At 39.2% G+C, this 22,752-nt stretch overlaps 2 protein-coding genes and 1 pseudogene across 2 annotated transcripts in view; 1 reads left to right on the forward strand and 2 right to left on the reverse strand.

The window, feature by feature from the left end:
* Positions 1–1,635: 1,635 nt before the first annotated feature.
* LOC133569214 (protein phosphatase 1 regulatory subunit 3G-like) lies at positions 1,636–4,831 on the reverse strand. The gene has a single exon (XM_061921445.1). It carries the CDS (start codon positions 4,766–4,768, stop codon positions 4,046–4,048), a length of 723 nt encoding a protein of 240 aa, XP_061777429.1. The 5' UTR covers positions 4,769–4,831; the 3' UTR covers positions 1,636–4,045.
* A 9,224-nt stretch (positions 4,832–14,055) lies between these two features.
* On the reverse strand, positions 14,056–19,335 carry LOC133569215 (cytochrome b5-like; annotated as a pseudogene).
* Positions 19,336–19,584: 249 nt separating this feature from the next.
* Positions 19,585–22,752, forward strand: part of LOC133569219 (divergent protein kinase domain 1C-like) — a 29,063-nt gene continuing 25,895 nt past the window's right edge. The window contains exons 1-2 of the mRNA XM_061921449.1: positions 19,585–19,803; positions 21,292–21,355. The gene's annotated coding sequence lies outside the window, so the exon portion shown is untranslated. The remainder of the gene's footprint in view (positions 19,804–21,291; positions 21,356–22,752) is intronic.

The following is a 22,752-nucleotide window of genomic DNA, read 5'->3' on the forward strand; positions in this document are numbered from 1 at the left end:
AAAGGTTTAGCAGGGCGAAGGTAAAGCAGGTGATTGACCGTGCAGCTTGCGTCTTTGCTAATAATAGACCAGTGTGTTAGCTTAGGGGCGAGCGTGCCGGTCCCCTTTGCACACAAACACTTGTGTTTGTCAGCCCCTGTGCAAGTATTGCACGTCGTTGTCTGATAGGATCATGTTGATCAGCGACTGCAAGTTCCCTTCAAGAGTTTGTCTTAGTTTGCTGCTGTTTGCAGTGTTTTTTTAAATGTAGTTTGCACTCTGCTTTCAAGTTGTCACGTTCAAGGGAATCGTGCTTATCATTCGCAATCCTTATGTCAGACAAGAACACGTTTTTCCTTTTTTTTAATGCATTCTAACTCATAAATAATCTCTTGCAAAAGTCAACTAACAACAAAGGTCCTATATAGCAGTGGTTCTCAACCTTTTTTCAGTGATGGAACCCCTGTGAACGTTTTTTTTAATTCAAGTACCCCCTAATCACAGCAAAGCATTTATGGTTGAAAAAAAAAGTTACAGAAGTAAAATACAGCACTATGTCATCAGTTTCTGATTTATTAAATTGTATAACAGTGCAAAATATTGCTCATTTTTAGTGGTCTTTCTTGGACTATTTGAAAAAAAAGATATTAAAATGACTAAAAAGTTGTTGAAAAATAAACAAGTGATTCAATTATAAATAAAGATTTCTACATATAGAAGTAATCATCAACTTAAAGTGCCCTCTTTGGGGATTGTAATAGAGATCCGTCTGGATCAACTTCATTCTAAACATTTCTTCACAAAAAAAAAATACATTTTTAACATCAATATTTATGGATCATGTCCACAAAAAAATCGAGCTGTCAACAATGAATATTGCATTGTTGTTTTTGTTTTTTTCACAGTTTATGAACCAACATTCATATTTTCGTGAAGTATTATTCAATAAATATATTTATAAAGGATTTTTGAATTGCTGTTATTTTTAGAATTGCTGCTATTTTTAGAATATTAAAAAAAAATCTCATGTACCCGTTAGCATACCTTCGAGTACCCCCAGGGGTATGCGTACCCCCATTTGAGAACCACTGATATATAGCGCTCTATAAAACATTCAAAAATGAGTTTTCTTACACACTGTAAGTATATATGTAATGTAATGGTACCTATTTTAGTAATTTTAAGCATACGGCGGCGTAATCATTTCACAGACGCATCACAACAATCGCTTTTCCCTTCAACAACACGACTACTATACAGGAAATATTTCATGAGAGACAACAAACACTACTTTGAAACAAATTACAAGCGGAGAACCTTTTCATTTTAAACCTGAATAAAATAAGGAAGATCTACATGTTTTAGAAGCTGTGTGCTAAACAGATCCAGCTTTGGTCATCACTTCTAGATACTAAACAAGAAATACAAACTATGAACATAATAAAACCATCACTTACTGTACAATGTCTGCTCTCACTGGGGTGCTGACTGATGGAACGTTTGTATCTTCTCGTTTAGATGAAGAATTAATCATAATCATCCTGCAGTTGAAAAAAAAGTAAATGTGTGTCTTTTGGACGTCAAAGTTGACTAACTTCCCGATTTATGGCCACAACCTTCGACTATCCAGGTGAGAGTCATAGAGAGGTAGATAGGTAGATAGATAGTACTTTATTGATTCCTTCAGGCTAGTTCCTCCAGGAAAATTACAATTCCAGCAGCAGTGTACAGAATTGAGATCGAATTTAAAAAGTAAATAATGGGGGTATAAATGGAAACAAAATAGAAAAATATTACAATAAAAATAAAAGCAACAATGAGAGTAAAAAATATAACAGTAAAATAAAAATATAACAAGAGAAACTAGGCAGTAGTGACCATGTTATGAAAAAGTATGGCACTGTTATTGTTTTGCATCCCCTGTCATCCTAGTATCCCTCCTTACACCCAGAAAGGACTTGTACAGTCTAATGGCGTGTGCTGCAAATTAGGTTTTTTAGTCTATTAGTCATGATTTATAATCTAGAATTGAGGTTTACCGACTAATATATCAATATTGCAACATAAGCTGGTCAGAGGGCCAGTAAAAGTAGTCCCTTTAACATTAGCACTTATAAATACAATATTGCTAATACTTGGTAACCATTCAGGTCAGGAGATGTAAACTGAGTATTGTTGGTGGTTTTTGGATATAGTTTTTAAAGGGCTTTGGATGATATGACATCATGAATCCCATAACCTCTATACCATGAATTGATTAACGTGGACCCCGACTTAAACAAGTTGAAAAACTTATTCGGTTGTTCCCATTTAGTGGTCAATTGTACGGAATAGTAGCCCGTAAGGACCAGATGAGTCGCCCGCTGGCCTGTTCTAAAAATAGCTCAAATAGCAGCACTTACCAGTGAGCTGCCTCTATTTTTTAAATTGTATTTATTTACTAGCAAGCTGGTCTCGCTTTGCTCGACATTTTTAATTCTAAGAGAGACAAAACTCAAACAGAATTTGAAAATCAAAGAAAATATTTTAAAGACTTAGTCTTCACTTGTTTAAATAAATTCATTTATTTTTTTACTTTGCTTCTTATAACTTTCAGAAAGACAATTTTAGAGAAAAAATACAACCTTAAAAATTATTTTGGGATTTTTAAACACATATACCTTTTTACCTTTTAAATTCCTTCCTCTTCTTTCCTGACAATTTAAATCAATGTTCAAGTAAAAAAAAATTTTTTATTGTAAAGAATAATAAATACATTTTGATTTAATTCTTCATTTTAGCTTCTGTTTTTTCGACGAAGAATATTTGTGAAATATTTCTTCAAACTTATTATGATTACAATTAAAAAAAAAATATTCTGGCAAATCTAGAAAATCTTTAGAATCAAATTTAAATCTTATTTCAAAGTCTTTTGAATTTCTTTGAAAATTTTTGTTCTGGAAAATCTAGAAGAAATAATGATTTGTCTTTGTTAGAAATATAGCTTGGTCCAATTTGTTATATATTCCAACAAAATGCAGATTGGATTTTAACCTGTTTAAAACATGTCATCAAAATTTACTAATGATGTTCCATAAATTCTTTTTCTTTATTTTTTCAAAAAGATTCGAATTAGCTAGTTTTTCTCTTCTTTTTTTCGGTTGAATTCTGAATTTTAAAGAGTTGAAATTGAAGATAAACTATGTTTCAAAATTTATTTTTCTTTTTTTTCCTGTTTTCTCTTTTAAACCGTTCAATTAAGTGTTTTTTTTTTTCATCATTTGTTCTCTACAAAAAACCTTCCGTAAAAGGAAAAAAAAATGTACGACGGAATGACAGAAAGAAATACCCATTTTTTTATATATATATATAGATTTATTTATTAAAGGTAAATTGAGCAAATTGGTTATTTCTGGCAATTTATTTAAGTGTGTATCAAACTGGTAGCCCTTCGCATTAATCAGTACCCAAGAAGTAGCTCTTGCTTTCAAAAAGGTTGGTGACCCCTGCTCTATTGTTAGATGACTTTTGCTAGCATTTATTTATGACTTAGAACCTATGTGTTCTTGTCTTAAGTCGGGGTTGTGAATGATAGACAGCATTCCAAAAAAAAAAGTGCACTCGCCCTTTAATAAACTGACAGAAGGCAATTTGGCAACATTGGACAAGGGAGCCAATGCAACTTTTTGGCATCACACGAAACAACATGCTTATTGAGGTCAGCCATGTTTGTGTTTACTTTCCCCATTTATGAGGTGAACTTAAGAAATGAGTCCAAGTCTGACATTTCCTAACCCCCTAATGCTCTGGAATGCACATCAGTCGCTGGTATTGACTGACCAAACACGAAAGGTCACTTTGGTCACGATGGACCTCTTTTGCAGGACTTTGTGTGACGCAGCCCTGCTTGAAGAAATGTTTAACCATTACAATGAATCCTGCTGCATGCTCCTTCTCACAGACCAGAACAGAACCGCGTGGCTCACAACCACAGATGACTTTTATTTCAGCTGGTCCATCACGGCTTATTGAGTGGCCAGTTGGCATCACCTCCGACGCGATGGGGTTTTACGGCGCCAAGCGTAGCTCAGGGGGCGCAGACAAAATGCTCGTGCAAACCTCGGTACCGCAGCGTGAAGTTCCGCCCGTCGTTGTTGTCCCAGAACTCTCCCTCGTCGCTCCGCAGGTACACGGCGAAGTGGACCGCCGAGCCGGGCTCCATGAAGGGTGGCGTGTACATGGTGAAGCCGTAGCGTGCGCCCGTGCCGCCAGGAAGCTCCGCTTCCTCCAGCAGAGCCTGCGCGTCCACGTGCGAGAGCCAGTCGTTGAAGGTGTAGCGGACCCCGACCTCTGTGCGGGCGCCGCCGCTCAGCACGCGTACGTGGCCGCGCACGTCGAACTGCGTGACAGAGAGCTGCTCCAAGCACACGCGCAGACGCCGGACGCGGCCGTCCGGGTCGTGAGGCTGCGGCAGGTCAAAGTGGTGGTCCAGCACGCCCAGCAGGTCTCCTTGGGGAGGGAAGCTGGCGTGACGAGAGAAGACCTTGCTGGGCACGTGCGGCTCCTCCAGCGAGCTGAAGTGTTTGACGCTGGCCAGACTCAAGCCCATCGTGTCTGCGAACTTCACCCGCTTGGGCCCGTTGCTCCGGGCCACGGCGGCCAGCAGCGCCGCCGGGCACGCCGGCAGAGACTGGGCCCTCCTGCGGTCCGACATGCGCTTCTCCAGCTGGCAGGTGTCATCTTCGTCGGCCAGCGCGTCGTCCTCGTCCAGATAGTCCGCCCACGGCGCCTGCGGTGCCGAGCGGGACATGACGGCAGCCAGGCCAGCCCTGAGTGTGCTGCACGCCGGTCAGAGTCCGTGTGAGGCCCCCGCGCGGGATGGTTGTATAGAGGAGGGGACACCCCCCCCCCCCCACACACCCACCCACTGCGACGTCACTACACCCCCCACTCTAGAATGCTGCACCTGTTGTCACGGAGGACAACTTCCAACCCCTGACGCTTGGACACGACATAACACAAATACGCACGTACAACACAAACAGGAATTAACAAACTGCTGTATTGTATTTAATCTATCACAGTTATGGCTGCCCTCAGAGGGTCGCTTGTCACCTTGAGTAATCATTTACAAACCCTGTTTCCATATGAGTTAGATGTAAATATAAACGGAATACAATGATTTGAAAATCCTTTTCAACCCATATTCAATTGAATGCACTACAAAGACAAGATATTTGATGTTCAAACTCATAAACTGTATTTGTTTTTGCAAATAATAATTAACTTAGAATTTCATGGCTGCAACACGTGCCAAAGTAGTTGGGAAAGGGCATGTTCACCACTGTGTTACATCACATTTTCTTTTAACAACACTCAATAAACGTTTGGGAACTGAGGAAACTAATTGTTGAAGCTTTGAAAGTGGAATTCTTTCCCATTATTGCTTCATGTACAGCTTAAGTTGTTCAACAGTTTTACGCATCATAATGCGCCACACATTTTTGATGGGAGACAGGTCTGGACTGCAGGCGGGCCAGGAAAGTACCTGCACTATTTTACTACGAAGCCACACTGTTGTAACATGTGGCTTGACATTGTTTTGCTGAAATAAGCAGGGGCGTCCATGATAACGTTGCTTGGATGACAACATATGTTGTTCCAAAACCTGTATGGACCATTCAGCGTTAATGGTGCCTTCACAGATGTGTAAGTTAGCCATGCCTTGGGCACTAATACACCCCCATACCATCACAGATGCTGGCTTTTGAACTTTGTGCCTATAACATTCCGGATGGTTATTTTCCTCTTTGTTCCGGAGGACACCACGTCCTCTGTTTCCAAATATAATTTGAAATGTGGACTCGTCAGACCACAGAACACTTTTCCACTTTGCATCAGTCCATCTTAGATGAGCTCGGGCCCAGCGAAGCCGGCGGCGTTCCTGGGTGTTGTTGATAAATGGCTTTCACTTTGCATAGTAGAGTATTGACTTGCACTTACAGATGTAGCGACTAACTGTAGTTACTGACAGTGGTTTTATGAAGTGTTCCTGAGCCCATGTGGTGATATTTTTTACACACTAATGTCGGTTTTTGATGCAGTACCGCCTGAGGGATCAAAGGTCCATAATATCATCGCTTACGTGCAGTAATTTCTCCAGATTCTCTGAACCTTTTGATGATTTTACGGACCGTAGATGGTAAAATCCCTAAATTCCTTGCAATAGCTCGTTGAGAAATGTTGTTCCAAAACTGTTCGACAATTTGCTTACAAATTGGTGATCCTCGCCCCATCCTTGTTTGTGGATTACTTAGCATTTCATGGAAGCTGCTTTTATACCCAAACATGGCACCCACCTGTTCCCAATTAGCCTGCACACCTGTGGGATGTTCCAAATAAGTGTTTGATGAGCATTACTCATCTTAATCAGTATTTATTGCCACCTTTCCCAAGTTCTTTGTCACGTGTTGCAGGCATCAAATTCTAAAGTTAATGATTATTTGCAAAAAAAAAAAGTTTATCAGTTTGAACATCAAATATGTTGTTTTTGTAGCATATTCAACTGAATATGGGTTGAAAAGGATTTGCAAATCATTGTATTCCATTTATATTTACATCTAACACAATTTCCCAACTCATATGGAAACGGGGTTTGTATGATATTATTACACTATTGTCTAGGCCAGTGGTTCTTAAGTTTCAGGCTTTCCAAGTATAGCTCGGTTGGTAGAGTGGCCGTGCCAGCAACTTGAGGGTTCCCGGTTCGATCCCCGCTTCCGCCGTCTTAGTCACTGTGTACGTTATATGAGGCATAAATAACCAACTGAGAAGGTGCCTGGTATGTTAACGTAACATATTATGGTAAGAGTCATTCAAATAACCATAACATAGAACAGGGGTCTGCAACTCAAAATGTTGAAAGAGCCATATTGGACCAAAAATACAAAAACAAATCTGTCTGGAGCCGCAAAAAATCAAAAGCCATATTAGATACAGATAGTGTGTCATGAGATATAAATTGAATTAAGAGGACTTAAAGGAAACTAAATGAGCTCAAATATAGCTACAAATGAGGCATAATGATGCAAAATGTACATACAGCTAGCCTAAATAGCATGCTAGCATCGATTAGCTTGCAGTCATGCAGTGACCAAATATGTCTGATTAGCACTCCACACAACTCAATAACCAACAAAACTCACCTTTGTGCATTCACGCACAACGTTAAAAGTTCGGTGGACAAAATGAGACAGAAAAAGAAGTGGCATAAAACACGTCCTAGAAAGTCGGAGAAAGTTGTACATGTAAACAAACCACGGTGCGTTCAAGGACCGCCAAAATTAGTAGGACAAAACGGCGCTTGCCACATACTCGAATCAGTGAAGCATGTTTAATGTAAACAGTGTGCTTTATAACAATTAGGGAGGTTTGTGTCATGTTCGTCCTCATACAGAAACCATATTAAAACAAAAAAATTATATTTTTTTCCTTAATTTTTTTCATTTTTCATACATTTTTTAAAAAGCTCCAGAGAGCCACTAGGGCGGCGCTAAAGAGCCGCGGGTTGCCGACCCCTGATATAGAACATGCTATACGTTTACCAAACAATCTGTCACTCCTAATCGCTAAATCCCATGAAATCTTATACGTCTAGTCTCCTACGTGAATGAGCCAAATAATATTATTTGATATTTTATGGTAGTCATTTCACACATAAGTCTCTCCTGAGTATAAGTCGCACCCCCGGCCAAACTATGAATAAAACTGTGACTTATAGTCCGAAAAATACGGTATATTTAATATTGTTAGCCACTAACATTACACACAGTTTGAACAGTAAGTAATATAGGAAAATAAAACACTGTACTTTAATCAAGTGGTTCTTTGGCGTACCACTAGATCAGACCTGGGCAAATTATGTATATATATATATATATATATATATATATATATATATATATATATATATATATATATATATGTATATACAGAGGTGGGTAGTAACGCACTACATTTACTCCGTTACATATACTTGAGTAACTTTTGGGATAAATTGTACTTCTTAGAGTAGTTTTTATGCAACATACTTTTACTTTTACTTGAGTATATTTATAGAGAAGAAACGCTACTTTTACTCCGCTCGCTACTTTTTTTTTAATCGATCTATTAATGTTTGTTTTGGTTTTTCAAAGTAGGATATACGCTTGCCTGCGTTTCGCCAATCACATGCAGTCACGGGTGACGTTGGACCAATCAAACAGAGCCAGGCTGTCACATGACCGTCACACATAAAACCCGACTCAAACAAGTTGAAAAACTTATTGGGGTGTTACCATTTAGTGGTGAAATTTACGGAATATGTACTGTACTGAGAAATTTACTAATACAAGTTTCAATCAATCAAAAGTGTAAAGGAAAAAAGACACTTTTTATTTCAACCGTGGTTCCTGTCAAAAGCCTAAAGACTGATCGCACAGTTCCTGTCTTCACAATAAAAGTGCCGCTCAATAGCGCCTGCGTTAACAAAATAAGAGTTTGCCGCCAATGTATTTATTGTAAAGTGTATAAAAACTAATATGGAAGCTGGACAAATAAGATGCCCAAAACCAACGACTTTCCTGTGGTATTAGACAGAAAGGAGGACTCTTTTTCTCCTCCATTTGAAAACGTGGACGTTATTAGCACTACTGTCTAATTCCAATCAATGCAAGTCATCAGAATCAGGTAATACACCAACTTATATTCTTGTCTGCATGAAAGATAGGAATCTATATGTTAAACATGCATGTATATTCATTAAAACACCTTTAACATGTCAACAAAAACGGCAAAATAAATACATATTAATTAGATACTGTATATATATATATATATATATATATATATATGTGTGTGTGTGTGTATGTATATGTATATATGGTAGATCACCTCGACTTGGTCATTTATTTATTAAGTAATTGATTAACGTTGAAAAACTTATTGGAGTGTTACCTTTTAGTGGTCAATTGTACGGAATATGTACTGTACTGTGCAATCTACTAATACAAATTTCAATCAATGCCTACTGAGCCTATGGTGCTGTTAAGTTATTGCGGCTCAATGTTCCTTAATTTTTGTATTTTAATGTACGATTATTTAATATATATTATTGTTTTAGTTGTTTAAGAGATATTCCTGGCTCTGAATTTGCTCGTTGCTATTTTTGATGTTTTGTGCATTATTTGTTGCCGTAATCATTAAACAAACAGGTTACTCATTAGTTGAGTAGTTTTTTCACAACATACTTTTTACTCAAGTAATTATTTGGGTGTCTACTCCTTACTTTTACTTGAGTAATAAATATCTAAAGTAACAGTACTCTTACTTGAGTACAATTTCTGGCTACTATAGCCACCTCTATATATATATATATATATATATATATATATATATATATATATATATATATATATATATATATATATATATATATATATATATGCATGCAGTATATTTGTTCTGTCCAAGGAACAAACACATTTAGTAAGAAAAGATAAAGTACTTTATTGACACATTATTTTTCCAAGCTTTCAGGGGCCATATAAAACAATGTGGCGTGCCAGATTATGCCCCCTGGGCCGCGGGTTTGATTCCCGTCATCTATAATATCCTATTTCAAAGCAGTTTGTATAAAAGTCAAGTGTTCATCATGCCGACGTGTGAACATTCACGAACAACAACAAAGTTGGGGGTGGGGGGGGAAAGAGACATGACGCAATCTTAGTGACTTTCTGACCTGTAAACACATGTCGGCCATTACAAACATTGAAAACAAACTGTCTACAGCCACCATTGAAAATAATCCCTCTTTTTTTTAATATGAAATCAACAATTCAATAGTTTCCGCCTAAAACTGACTTAGTCTCCAAGGTGTGTAATATTCCTGGATAGTCACATAAATAAGACAAAATGTCATAACTGGACGGTGGCATGTCGTCACGGGCATCGCTTTACTGACGTCAGAAAAGCGTGGCGTGTTATACAACACGGCCTCCAAGTGCGTCACCGCAAAGTCAACACTGACATCATGGACGCCATCTTTGATGTCACTTTCTCTTACGCAAACAAATTCGCTAATCTTTTCATTTTGGATCAGAAAATTCTCCTGCCGTCCGCTCACTGACAAAAGTGACAATCCTGAACTACAGGTGCTGTTCATTTTATTAGAATATCATGAAAAAGTTGATTTATTTCAGTAATTATATTCAGAACGTGAAACTTAAATATTATATCAATTCATTACACACATAGTGATATATTAGAAATGTTTATATCTTTAAATGTTGATGATTAGTACTGACAATTACTGAAAATCCCAAATTCAGTATCTCAGAAAATTAGAAATAATAGTTACGACTAGTACCAAAAAATATTTTTTAGAAATGTGGGCCAACTGAAAAGTAAGAACACGGAAAGTTTCAGCATGTACGGCAATCAATACTTAGTTGCAGCTCCTTTTGCCTGCATTGCTGCAGCAATACGGCCTGGCATGGAGTCCAGCAGTCTGTTGCACCCTCAGGTGCTATGAGAGCCCAGGTTGCTTTAATAGTGGCCTTCAGCTCTTCAGCATTGTTGGGTCTGGCATCCCGCATCTTCCGCTTCACAATACCCCATAGCTTTTCTATGGGGTTAAGGTCAGGTGAGTTTGCAGGCCAATCAAGAACAGGGGTACCATGGTCCTTAAACCAGGTACTGGTAGATTTGGCACTGTGTGCAGGTGCCAAGTCATGTTGGAAAATGAAATCTTCGCCTCCATAAAACTGGTCCGCGGCAGGCAGCATAAAGTGTTCTAAAACTTCCTGGTAGACTGCTGCATTGACCCTAGACCTCAGGAAACACAAGCAGATGACATGGCACCCCAGACCATTACCGATTGTGGAAATTTGACACTGGACTTCAGGCAATGTGGATTCTGTGCCTCTCCTGTCTTCCTCCAGACTCTGGGACCTTGATTTCCAAAGGAGATACAACATTTACTTTCATCTGAAAACATAACGTCGGACCACTCAGCAGCAGTCCAGTCCTTTTTGTCTTGAGCCCAGGCGAGACGCTTTTGACGTTGTCTCTTATTCAAGAGTGGTTTTACACAAGGAATGCGACAGCTGAAGCCCATATCTTGCATACGTCGGTGCATAGTGGTTCTTGAAGCACTGACTCCATCTGCAGTCCACTCTTTGTGGATCTCCCCTACATTTTTGAATCGGTTTTGTTTGACAATCCTCTCCAGGGCGCGGTTAATCCCTCTTGCTTGTACACTTTTTTCTACCACATCTTTGTCTTCCCTTCACCTCTCTATTAATGTGCTTGGACACAGAGCTCTGGGAACATCCAACCTCTTTGGCAATGACCTTTTGTGTCTTGCCCTCCTTCTTTAAAGTATCAATGGTCATCTTTTGGACAGTTGTCAAGTCAGCAGTCTTCCCCATGATTGTGTGTTATACAGAATCAAAACGAGAGACCATTTAAAGGCTTTTCCAGGTGTTTAGAGTTAGTTAGCTAATTAGAGTGTGGCACCAGGTGTCTTCAATATCTGACCTTTTCACCATATTCTAATTTTCTGAGATGTTGAATTTAGAGTTTTCATTGGTTGTCAGCTATAATCATCTCCTTTTTGGCAAAAAACACTTGAAATGTATCAGTCTGTTTGGAATGAATGTATACATTCTACAAGTTTGACTTTCTAAATGGAATTAATGAAATAAATCAACTTTTTCATGATATTCTAATAATAGGACCAGCACCTGTATATTAGTGACAACACCTCTGGGGAAATTTGCCAGCATGTTTATGATGAATATAATGTGAGCCGCCACTTATTGGAAACTGACTATTTAGTACCAATTAGTTTTACAAGAATATTCTATTTCAGTGGTACCCCAACTTAAGAGTGTTTTGAGATAAGAGCTTTCTCACAACTAATTGTTACGCTTGTAAGCAGCATTTGAGTTACAAGATTCCCCACCGCCAAGCGGTTGCTATTCATTGAATTAAAGAAAGAAATCATCAGAAAAATGACAGCGCGTGGAGCCAGCCAACTTGGTTTTGATTGATTTATTGATACTTTTATTAGTAGATTGCACAGTACAGTACATATCCCGTACAATTGACCACTAAATGGTAACACCCCAATAAGTTTTTCAACTTGTATCAATGCTAGTCCGCACCATTCTGAAGCAGATAACGCCAGCCGAGAATGTTAGAATAATATCTAAATAACTGATTTTTATTGATTAAAATGTGGGGAAAGCTGCTGATGGTGTGTTTGACAGAGAATCAGCTGGAAAAAGATACCGTAGAACAGTGGTTCTCAATCTTTTTTCAGTGGTGTAACCCCCTGTGAATATTTTTTTAATTCAAGTACCCCCTAATTAGAGCAAAGCATTTTTGGTTTAAAATAAAGAGATGAAGAAGTAAAATACAGCACTATGTCATCAGTTTCTGATTTATTAAATTGTATAACAGTGCAAAATATTGCTCATTTGTAGTGGTCTTTCTTGAACTATTTGGAAAAAAAGATATAAAAATAACTAAAAACTTGTTGAAAAATAAACAAGTGATTCAATTATAAATAAAGATTTCTACACATAGAAGTAATCATCAACTTAAAGTGCCCTCTTTGGGGATTGTAATAGAGATCCATCTGGATTCATCAACTTCATTCTAAATATTTCTCCACAAAAAAAGAAATCTTTAACATCAATATTTATGGAACATGTCCACAAAAAATCGAGCTGTCAACACTGAATATTGCATTGTTGCATTTCTTTTCACAGTTTATGAACTTACATTCATATTTTGTTGAAGTATTATTCAATAAATATATTTATAAAGGATTTTTGAATTGTTGAAAAATCTCACGTACCCCTTGGCATACCCTCAAGTACCCCCAGGGGTACGCCTACCCCCATTTGAGAACCACTGCTATAGAAGTCCACTCTCCAAGGTAAATATTGTACATTATTTTTACATTACTACTAACACTTTTTTACAAGTTTGCACTATATTCTTTTGCAGGAAGTCCAAAGTGCGGCCTGTAGCTAATTTTTTGGCAACCCACGGCCCAAACCTTAGCATTCTAATTTTGCCATGCTAGCTTTTTTGTTAATTTTGCTAAAAAAAAAAAAAAAAAATTGCTAACGTTCGTATACTAGCATTTTTTTTTAGCAACTTGTGGTCATACTTTGGTACTTGATGCATGCCAACGTTAGCAGGGTAGCGTTTTTTAAAAATGTCTTCAAGTACACAGAATAATATTTTTCGGTACTTGCCGCAAGTTACAGTTAGCATTTTTGTATGCTAACATTAGTATGCTCGATATTTTTAGCTAATTTATTTGGTATTTCACTAATGCTAACAGCATTTGTTTTTTTTTTTTAAGATTTTTCTGCTCATATTTCTTGTTACTTGACACTATCTGGTTCCTCAGCATTCATGCCAAATTCCTACTGAAATTGGATTTTCCAGGTCTTTGAAAAATTTCCATATATTGTATTGGTTTTGAAGGTGAAAACTCCCAAAATGGCCCCAGCGTTTTGATTTGTCGGTCTGTGTCTCTCTCTTTGGAAAGAGTTTGGGCACCCCTGTTGGGCGGTTTAGCTCGGTTGGTAGAGTGGCCGTGCCAGCAACTTGAGGGTTGTAGGTTCGATTCCCGCTAGTCACTGCCGTTGTGTCCTTGGGCAAGACGCTTTACCCACCTGCTTCCAGTGCCACCCACACTGGTTTGAATGTAACTTAGACATTGGGTTTCACTATGTAAAGCGCTTTGAGTCACTAGAGAAAAAGCGCTATATAAATATAATTCACTTCACTTGTTCTATTGTATTGTTTCTATACAATATTTCTTATCTAAAGGTTCATGTTTTTCTTTAAAATGCGTGTTAAAGTTGTGGTGTTTTGGGGAACCAAGCACGGATTAAATTGATTTTCATGCATTTCAATCAGACGTTGATTTGAGATACAAGTGTTTGGAGTTAAGAGCTCCGTCACAGAACTAATTAAGCTGGTAAATTCAAGTACTAATGTTATTGTGATATAATAATTGACAAAAGACATAACTGTGCCTTAATGATTTTATTTGGTCCCATTCAAGTCAAGCGGACATTTATTAGCATTGTTCAGTTTGTTCATGCCCTGTTGTTTTGCTTGTTTGGTCACATGACTCGGAGCTCCTCCCCCTTGCATGATTTCAAATGGATTAGATAACAAAAATAGATATTTCAAAAATGTCATGGCTAAAATCGTGATGACAATTTTCACAAGTGCAATTTCAGTTGGCCCCCGGCTCGCCTGCAGGGCGGAGCTTCGGCTGTTAGTGAGGGCGGCGGTGATGTCACTGCGGCAGGCGATGATGTCATGCCTCGCTCTCGGCTGTGTAGAGGCGGTACACCAGTGTGACGATGACGGCGACCACGGCCGGAATGAACCAGTTAGGCCACCAGCTGCAAGGCCAACGTAAGTGCACATGAGTGTCAGCGTGTGTGTGTGTGTGTGTGTGTGTGTGTGTGTGCGTGTGTGTGTGTGTGTGTGTGTGTTCTTGTATTTCTACCCTTCTTGACACATCAACAAGGAAAAGTACCTTCCATATGAGAACCGGTAAAGTTAAAAAGTTAAAGTACCAATGATTGTCTCACACACACGAGGTGTGGCGAAATTATTCTCTGGATTCGACCCATCACCCTTGATCACCCCCTGGGAGGTGAGGGGAGCAGTGGGCAGCAGTGGTGGCCACGCCCGGGAATCATTTTTGGTGATTTAACCCCCAATTCCAACCCTTGATGTGGAGTGCCGAGCAGGGAGGTAATGGGTCTCATTTTTATAGTCTTTGGTATGACTCGGCCGGGGTTTGAACTCACAACCTACCGATCTCAGGGCGGACACTCGAAATACTAGGCCAATGAGTAGGTTGAACCAGTTAGGACCAAAATCATGGTCCCAGTACGGAAAACCATTACCAATACTAGAGTCCGTGAACATTGCTCCAAAGTCAGGATTTTTTTTGTTGATTTAATGTGCATAGAAAAAGTAAACATTGGCAGGTGCAAAGGCAGCAATATATGATAAAACAAGATGGCAGCCAAAGAAGGACTTCCCTATTCATCCCCGAAAAAACCTGCCAGGTGAACAGCTGCCTTTTGTCATAATTTTGCCAAAATATTAAAGTGTTCTTATAAAGTTGTGACTTTAGTCGAGTAAAATTACGACTCATTTCATGAAATTGCAACTGTTATTGAGTAAAAGTACAACTTTTATCATAAGATTGCACAATTGTTCAGTTTTTCTTGTAAAATTTGGACTTGCATTGAGTAAAATTACGACTTTTATCATAATACTACAGGTAGGCATTTTTCGCAGGTTTCAAGAAGGTAACACATACAACAATGAGTGTTTGTGTGTGTTCTTGTATTTCTACCTTTCTTGATACATCAACAAGGAACAGTACCTTCCATATGAGGAGGTGTGAACAAGTTAGAACCGAAATCATGGTCCAATATGGAAAAAACATTGCATCTAATATGGAGCCAAATAATAAAGTCCGTGAACATTGCTCCAAAGTCAGGATTTTTTTGTTGATTTAATGCGCATACAAAAGTAAACATTACGACTCATTTCATGAAATTGCAACTGTTATTGAGTAAAATTACAACTTTTATCATAATATTGCACAATTGTTCAGTTTTTCTTGTAAAATTTGGACTTGCGTCGAGTAAAATTACGACTTATCAAAATACCAGAGGAAGGCATTTTTCGGATGTTTCAAGAAGGTAACAAATACAAGTGTGTGTGTGTGTGTGTATGTGCGTGCGTACACACCTTTCTTCGTCTTTCAAGGTGGTCAGCAGACTTTCCTGGAAAACAAACAAGCCTCAGACTCTTTATGAAGCCTCCGCTGAAAGTAAAAAGGCAAACTTACCGACGGCTGGGCCAGCTTGTCTCTGTCGTCCTGCAAAAACAAAACGCTGAGTCATGTTTGTCCACTCAAAACAGAAGCAAATCTTTGCCTCGTTTTTTTTACGTCTCGGGGCTACAAGCTATATAAAAGGAGACTGGTCAGACCGGGTGCAGCTCGCCAATGACCATCTGGCTGGCCATCTCTCGGGCGTCGCTCGAGTGTCCCACGTCCTCGAAGCTCTCGGTGGCGTTTCCGCCCGCCTGCTCCCTCAGGACCTCCTCCCCGCCAGGGTGCTGGAAACACAGGGTTGGACATTGAACGCATCATAAAATGTATTTTTTGATAAGAGGGCAAACAAACATGCCAGTTGATTATCATGACCTCAGGTGGCCTTCACGCCGCATCCACCATCACATGTCCTTCAACGTAACCATGACAACAGTTTGTTGAAGGACTTCTAAAACATTGTCTTATGACAATTTTACACACAAACATTACTTTTGTTTGAGTCGCATTATGTACAACTGTGTCTTTAAACTAGTTAAGTCAGGGGTGTCCAAACTTTATCCACTGAGGGCCGCACACTGAAAAATCAAAGCAAGCGAAGGCCATTTTGACATTTTTTATTTTAAAAAGCAATACAATATATGTATAACCAATATACATTTAGGCCTCCACTCAAGCTTGATCCCGGGGACCTCAAAGGGGTTTGGTCAAAAAAAATATTAAAAGTGTGTCATTATTCAGTATTATTTTGTTTTATTATTATTCAAGTTTTAGATCTCCAGATCAACATTAGGTCCATCTGTCAATATAAGGATTTTAAAGATTTAAGTTCTATGCTCTTTTGTCAAAAAAAAAACACAAAATATGCAATATTATCACCCAATATTTTTTAAAGTGGAATATTTGAGATTATATAATAATTGGAGCCTTAAAAAAACTAATAACACCATTGATTTTAATTCATTATTATTTTTTGAGCAATGACACTTAAAAACAAATCACACTAAAATTATTGTGGATCCAAAAGGGTCCTACTCATTAAAGTGTTAAAAAATAAATTATAAATTTTTTTACTTTTTACTTTTAATACAATTATCTCGAGATCAGGTGAGGTGGCGACTTGTCCAGGGTGTACCCCGCCTTCCACCCAATTGTAGCTGAGATAGGCGCCAGCGCCCCCGCGACCCGAAAGGGAATAAGCGGTAGAAAATGGATGGATGGATGGATCTCGAGATCAACTTCTGATTTATCCATCAATTATAAGTTTGTTTTTTGTTTGTTCATTTTAGGCCCTTCTTTAAAAAAACAGCTCAGTTTTTTGATACGGCAAACACAAAATATGCAACATTTTTCCCAAAAAAATATCTCAAAGTGGAACATTTAACGTGACGTAATCGGAGCCTTGAATTGGTCAATAATTCATAATGACATTATTTTGATTCATTATTATTTTTAAAGAAAGAAACAGCCTGCATGGCAGCTTTTGTGTTATTAGAGTAAACATTGCAACATTTTCTTGTTACATTTCACCAGTTTGCTCTTTTATATCACTTTTTACGTTTTAAAAATGTTTCAATCGTATTTTAAAGGCCTACTGAAACCCACACAGTCTGATAGTTTATATATCAATGATGAAATATTAACATTGCAACACATGCCAATACGGCCTTTTTAGTTTACTAAATTGCAATTTTAAATTTCCCGCGAGGTATCCTGTTGAAAACGTCGCGGAATGATGACGCTTATGTTGACGCGTGTTTGTGACGTTATTGGTTGGAGCGGACATTTTATCCCAGCACCACTCACGGCTAAAAGTCGTCTGCTTTAATCGCATAATTACACAGTATTTTGGACATCTGTGTTGCTGAATCTTTTGCAATTTGTCCAATTAATAATGGAGACATCAAGAAGAATGCTGTTGGTGGGAAGCGGTGGATTGCAGCTGCCTTTGGCAAACAAAACACAGCCGGTGTTTCTTTGTTTGTTGTGAAGCTTTAATATGGAACAGAGTGGTCAAGCGAAGATGTTTCTCTACCGGCGGGTTTCGGTCAGAAAATGGTGATAATAAGTCGGCTCTTACCGGAAACATGAGCGGAGCTTGCGTCCTCCTGCAGCTGTCAAAGAGGCAGCTGCGACTTTCTTGGCTCCTCCGTGGCTTCCATCAGAGACACTGGCGGTCACCACACCCTCCGACTTTCAGGTATGACTTTATATCTCACGGCATAGCTCGGTTGGTAGAGTGGCCGTGCCAGCAACTTGAGGGTTGCAGGTTCGAGTCCCGCTTCCGCCATTCTAGTCACTGCCGTTCTGTCGTTGGGCAAGGCACTTTACCCACCTGCTCCCAGTGCCACCCACACTGGTTTAAATGTAACTTAGATATTGGTTTCACTATGTAAAGCGCTTTGAGTCACTAGAGAAAAGCGCTATATAAATATAATTCACTTCACTAAAACACTAGTAACACAATAAGCAGATAAGGGATTTTCCAGAATTATCCTAGTAAATGTGTCTAATAACATGTGAATCGCTCCACTGCCGTCGCCTTTTTTTTTATTTTATTTTTATTTTTTCTAGTGCTTCACTCTAACTTTTGTCATCCACGAATCTTTCATCCTCGCTCAAATTAATGGGGAAATCGTCGCTTTCTCGGTCCGAATCGCTCTTGCTGCTGGTGGCCATGATTGTAAACAATGTTCAGATGTGAGGAGCTCCACAACCCGTGACGTCACGCGCACATTGTCTGCTACTTCCGGTACAGGAAAGGCTTTTTTATTAGCGACCAAAAGTTGCAAACTTTATCCTCGATGTTCTCTACTAAATCCTTTCAGCAAAAATATGGCAATATCGCAAAATGATCAAGTATGACACATAGAATGGACCTGCTATCCCCGTTTAAATAAGAAAATCTCATTTCAGTAGGCCTTTAAAATGTGCTGTGGGGCCGTTAAAAAATGACCTGCGGGCCGCAAATGGCCCCTGGGCCGCACTTTGGACACCCCTGAGTTAAGTGGAGTATCTTCACCTGAGTGGGTCCTTCAAGAAATAGATTGTGTCTCCCCCGTCTACTTCCGGTGCAAAGTGGGTCACGTGACGTGAGGAGGGGTCTGCGTGTGTGTGTGTGTGTGTGTGTGCGTGCTCACCTCCTCCAGGAACTTGGTGACATCGTAGACTTTGTAGTGGATGATGATCCAAGTGGACTTGAACGTGTTCTGCGCCTCGATCTCCGCCAGTCGGAATATTTCACCCCGTCGGGACTCTTCTCTTCCATGTCCGCCATCTGTCTCGCTCAGACCTAACGGGCACGTCGCGGTAAAGGAAAACCAAACTTTACCTTAAACACGACTTTAAACTCCTCGCAGTCGTCGACATTTACCCTACTTGCTGTTAATAAACCAAGCATAGTTTCAGAGTCGATGTTTGTCTGACTTGAACCCCGGTTTGTAGTTTCAAATTAAACTCAACGAGCGCTGAATGTTGAATGTGTCCTTTATTTTGGAAGGCCATTTCCGGTTAGGTGGTGTTGTAACTCCTTGTATTTTACAGTCTTTCCCAAAGTTTATCGCAATGTGTTATTTAAAACGCCCCCAAGCGTTTCTATTGGTTGCCGTCTTTCAGTCGACTGTCTGATTGGATATGCTTCAACACCCATTTTTGTTAGTGGGCGTGGCAAATACAGGGTTGCGTGCGGCCACCAGGAAGTCACTCTTGCCACAGATGTTTCATAAACCGGTCAAATAATCTGAAATAACTTGTTCCAAACTTTGTGTTGTCATGTCCAACTACTGCCAACGTTCCCCTAACGCGTCAAAGTAGTTAACTCGACCAGTACTTTTACCCCAAATGAGCTGTTTGTCTTTTGAAGAGGCAACCTCCGTCTTGTCTCTTGTCTCCCATTCAGAAGCAGCCAGGTATGTTTAACACACAAGGTAGACTATGTGCTCTCTTTCTTCAATGTAAACAACAAATATCAACAGTTTGCTCAACAAAACACCAAACACAATGGAAACAAGTGCTTAAAGGCCTACTGAAATGAGATTTTCTTATTTAAACGGGGATAGCAGGTCCATCCTATGTGTCATACTTGATCATTTCGCGATACTGCCATATTTTTGCTGAAAGGATTTAGTAGAGAACATCCACAATAAAGTTCTCAACTTTTGGTCGCTAATAAAAAAGCCTTGCCTGTACCGGAAGTAGCAGACGATGTGGGCGTGACGTCACGGGTTGTGGAGCTCCTCACATCTGAACATTTTTTACAATCATGGCCACCAGCAGCAAGAGCGATTCGGACCGAGAAAGCAACAATTTTCCCATTAATATGAGTGAGGATGAAAGATTCGTGGATGAGGATAGTGAGAGTGAAGGACTAGAAAAGAAAAAAAAACACTATACTGTGGGAGCGATTCAGATGTTATTTGGCCCCGCACCTTTCTTCAGCACCAGTCGACGGGTGGTGGCGATGCCCATCTCTGCCCTTCGCAAGGGACCCTCTTCGAAACACTATCTTTCGAAATGATCGCTGCATAATACACTGTACTTTGTGTGTGTGTGGTCCAATCCAACTGGGTTCGTTTGACCGCTCTGTTCCATAGTAAAGCTTTACCGTCACCTTTCAGGAATGTAAACAATGAAACACCGGCTGGTTTTGTGTTGCTAAAGGCAGCCGCAATACACCGCTTCCCACCTACAGCTTTCTTCTTTGACGTCTCCATTATTCATTGAACAAATTGCTAAAGATTGAGCAACACAGATGTCAATAATACTGTGGAATTATGCGATGAAAACAGACGACTTCTAGCTGGGAACGGTGCTGGAACTACATGTTCTCTACAATGCGTGACGTCACGCACACGTGTCATCATACCGCGACGTTTTAGCATGATACTTCCGCGCAAAATTTAAAATTGCAATTTAGTAAACTAAAAAGGCCGTATTGGCATGTGTTGCAATGTTAATATTTCATCATTGATGTATAAACTATCAGACTGTGTGGTCGGTAGTAGTGGCTTTCAGTAGGCCTTTAAGTGAACATGAGGAGACATGTCAATATATCAATAAAAATATTCAAAACGATGAAATCTACCCCAAACGACAACTTATGGTTGCCAGAGGGATTCAAAGTAATATTTGGATTGATTTGAATTGATATTACTTTGAATCCCCTTTGCCAAGCAATAATTTTTCCTGAAGGAACTCTCCTGAAGGAATCAATAAAGTACTATCTAATACATTTTTCAGAATAATTGTATCCAAGCTATCACAAAACTTTTGTGTTTCAATGAGATCCCGGCGAGCAGACAAAAGCTGTCTTTGATCTTACCAATCAAAAGGCTTGTAAAACTCCACTTTGTAGGCTGGTAAGCGACATGAAGATGTCGGTTTCTTTGAATCCACAGGAAGATTTTGTCTTGACCAGAAATCTACAAAGCGGAGAGGAAGCAGGACCTGACCCCCCTCCAGGTATCTTTTCTATGAACTGTTTTGTAACAAAAGGCGACAGCTGTTTACAACCCTCCTTCCTTTAGAAACAGCTGTTGCCATGAAATCAGGGAAAGTCCAAATAAAAGAGGAGGCGTACAATCTTTTGTCAGAGCGTGGTGGAAGATTGTACAAAGAGTACATACAGCCCAGAATTTATTCCTCAATGAGCTAAATTTAATTCTGTCTCTGTTTAATTCCTTGCTTCTTGTCTGTTTAATATATGTCATCAGTGTTTGAACCTGACAACATTGATTAAATTAATAAATCCAAACACTTTATTAGTATATATTATGTGCTTGAAAGAATAGCTAATATTGTATGTAGCTTTTAAACAAGGTTTAAGCACATCAACAACAGTCTCATTAATATCATCAAAATGACAAGCTTTGTCATTTTTAAAGGCTTGAAACAAATCCTTCCAATAACCACGACTATAAGTGTTTTCATACACGTAATCAGTTGTGGACAAACAAAGCCCCAGCAGTGCAGATTTAACAGGCTCACACTCACACAGCGGGAGTCAGTTTTTGGCAGGGGACCTTCTGAGCAAATTGAATGCCCCCTTAAATGTATAGTGTCACTTAAATGTTTTGTTTTAACGACTATGCGAGTGTTCGTCATAGTGCAGATGTGTGAGGGGAAGAGGCACAACGCTAATTGAGCATTCATTACGTCATGATAAGCTTCACTTTCACGAGGTCGCACACAAAAATAAACCGACTCATTCATGCACAAGCGTACACAAACACATTGACAGACACACACAGGATCAAGGTCAATAAAGGTGGATTGTTTCCATGCAGGATTATACCAAGCATTGTTGCTTCCGTACTGTTTACTACTGCGGTAACTATCCGCCATGTTTGATCGAGGAAATATGCTACCAGCTGATCATCAGGATCAAACTCAAATTAATCGCTCAACTCTGATATATATATATATATATATATATATATATATATATATATATATATATATATATATATATATATGTCTTGATTGGATTATCCAGAGAATAGTGCTCGATACCGTGGTAGAGCGCAATATGTAGGTGTGGTAAAAATCACAAGACTACTTCATCTCTACAGAACTGTTTCATGATGGGCTCCCTCAATCTCCTGATGATTGAGGGAACCCCTCATGAAACAGTTCTGTAGAGATGAAGTAGTCTTGTGATTTTTACCACACCTACATATATATATATATATGTATATATATAGTGGGGAAAAAAGTATTTAGTCAGCGACCGATTGTGCAAGTTCTCCCACTTAAAATGATGACAGAGGTCTGTAATTTTCATCATAGGTACACTTCAACTGTGAGAGACAGAATGTGAAAAAATAAATCCATCATCTTCCACTTATCCGAGGTCGGGT

The sequence above is a fragment of the Nerophis ophidion genome, linkage group LG15, assembly GCF_033978795.1.
Source record: "Nerophis ophidion isolate RoL-2023_Sa linkage group LG15, RoL_Noph_v1.0, whole genome shotgun sequence".
In the NCBI taxonomy this organism is placed as follows: Eukaryota; Metazoa; Chordata; class Actinopteri; order Syngnathiformes; family Syngnathidae; genus Nerophis; species Nerophis ophidion.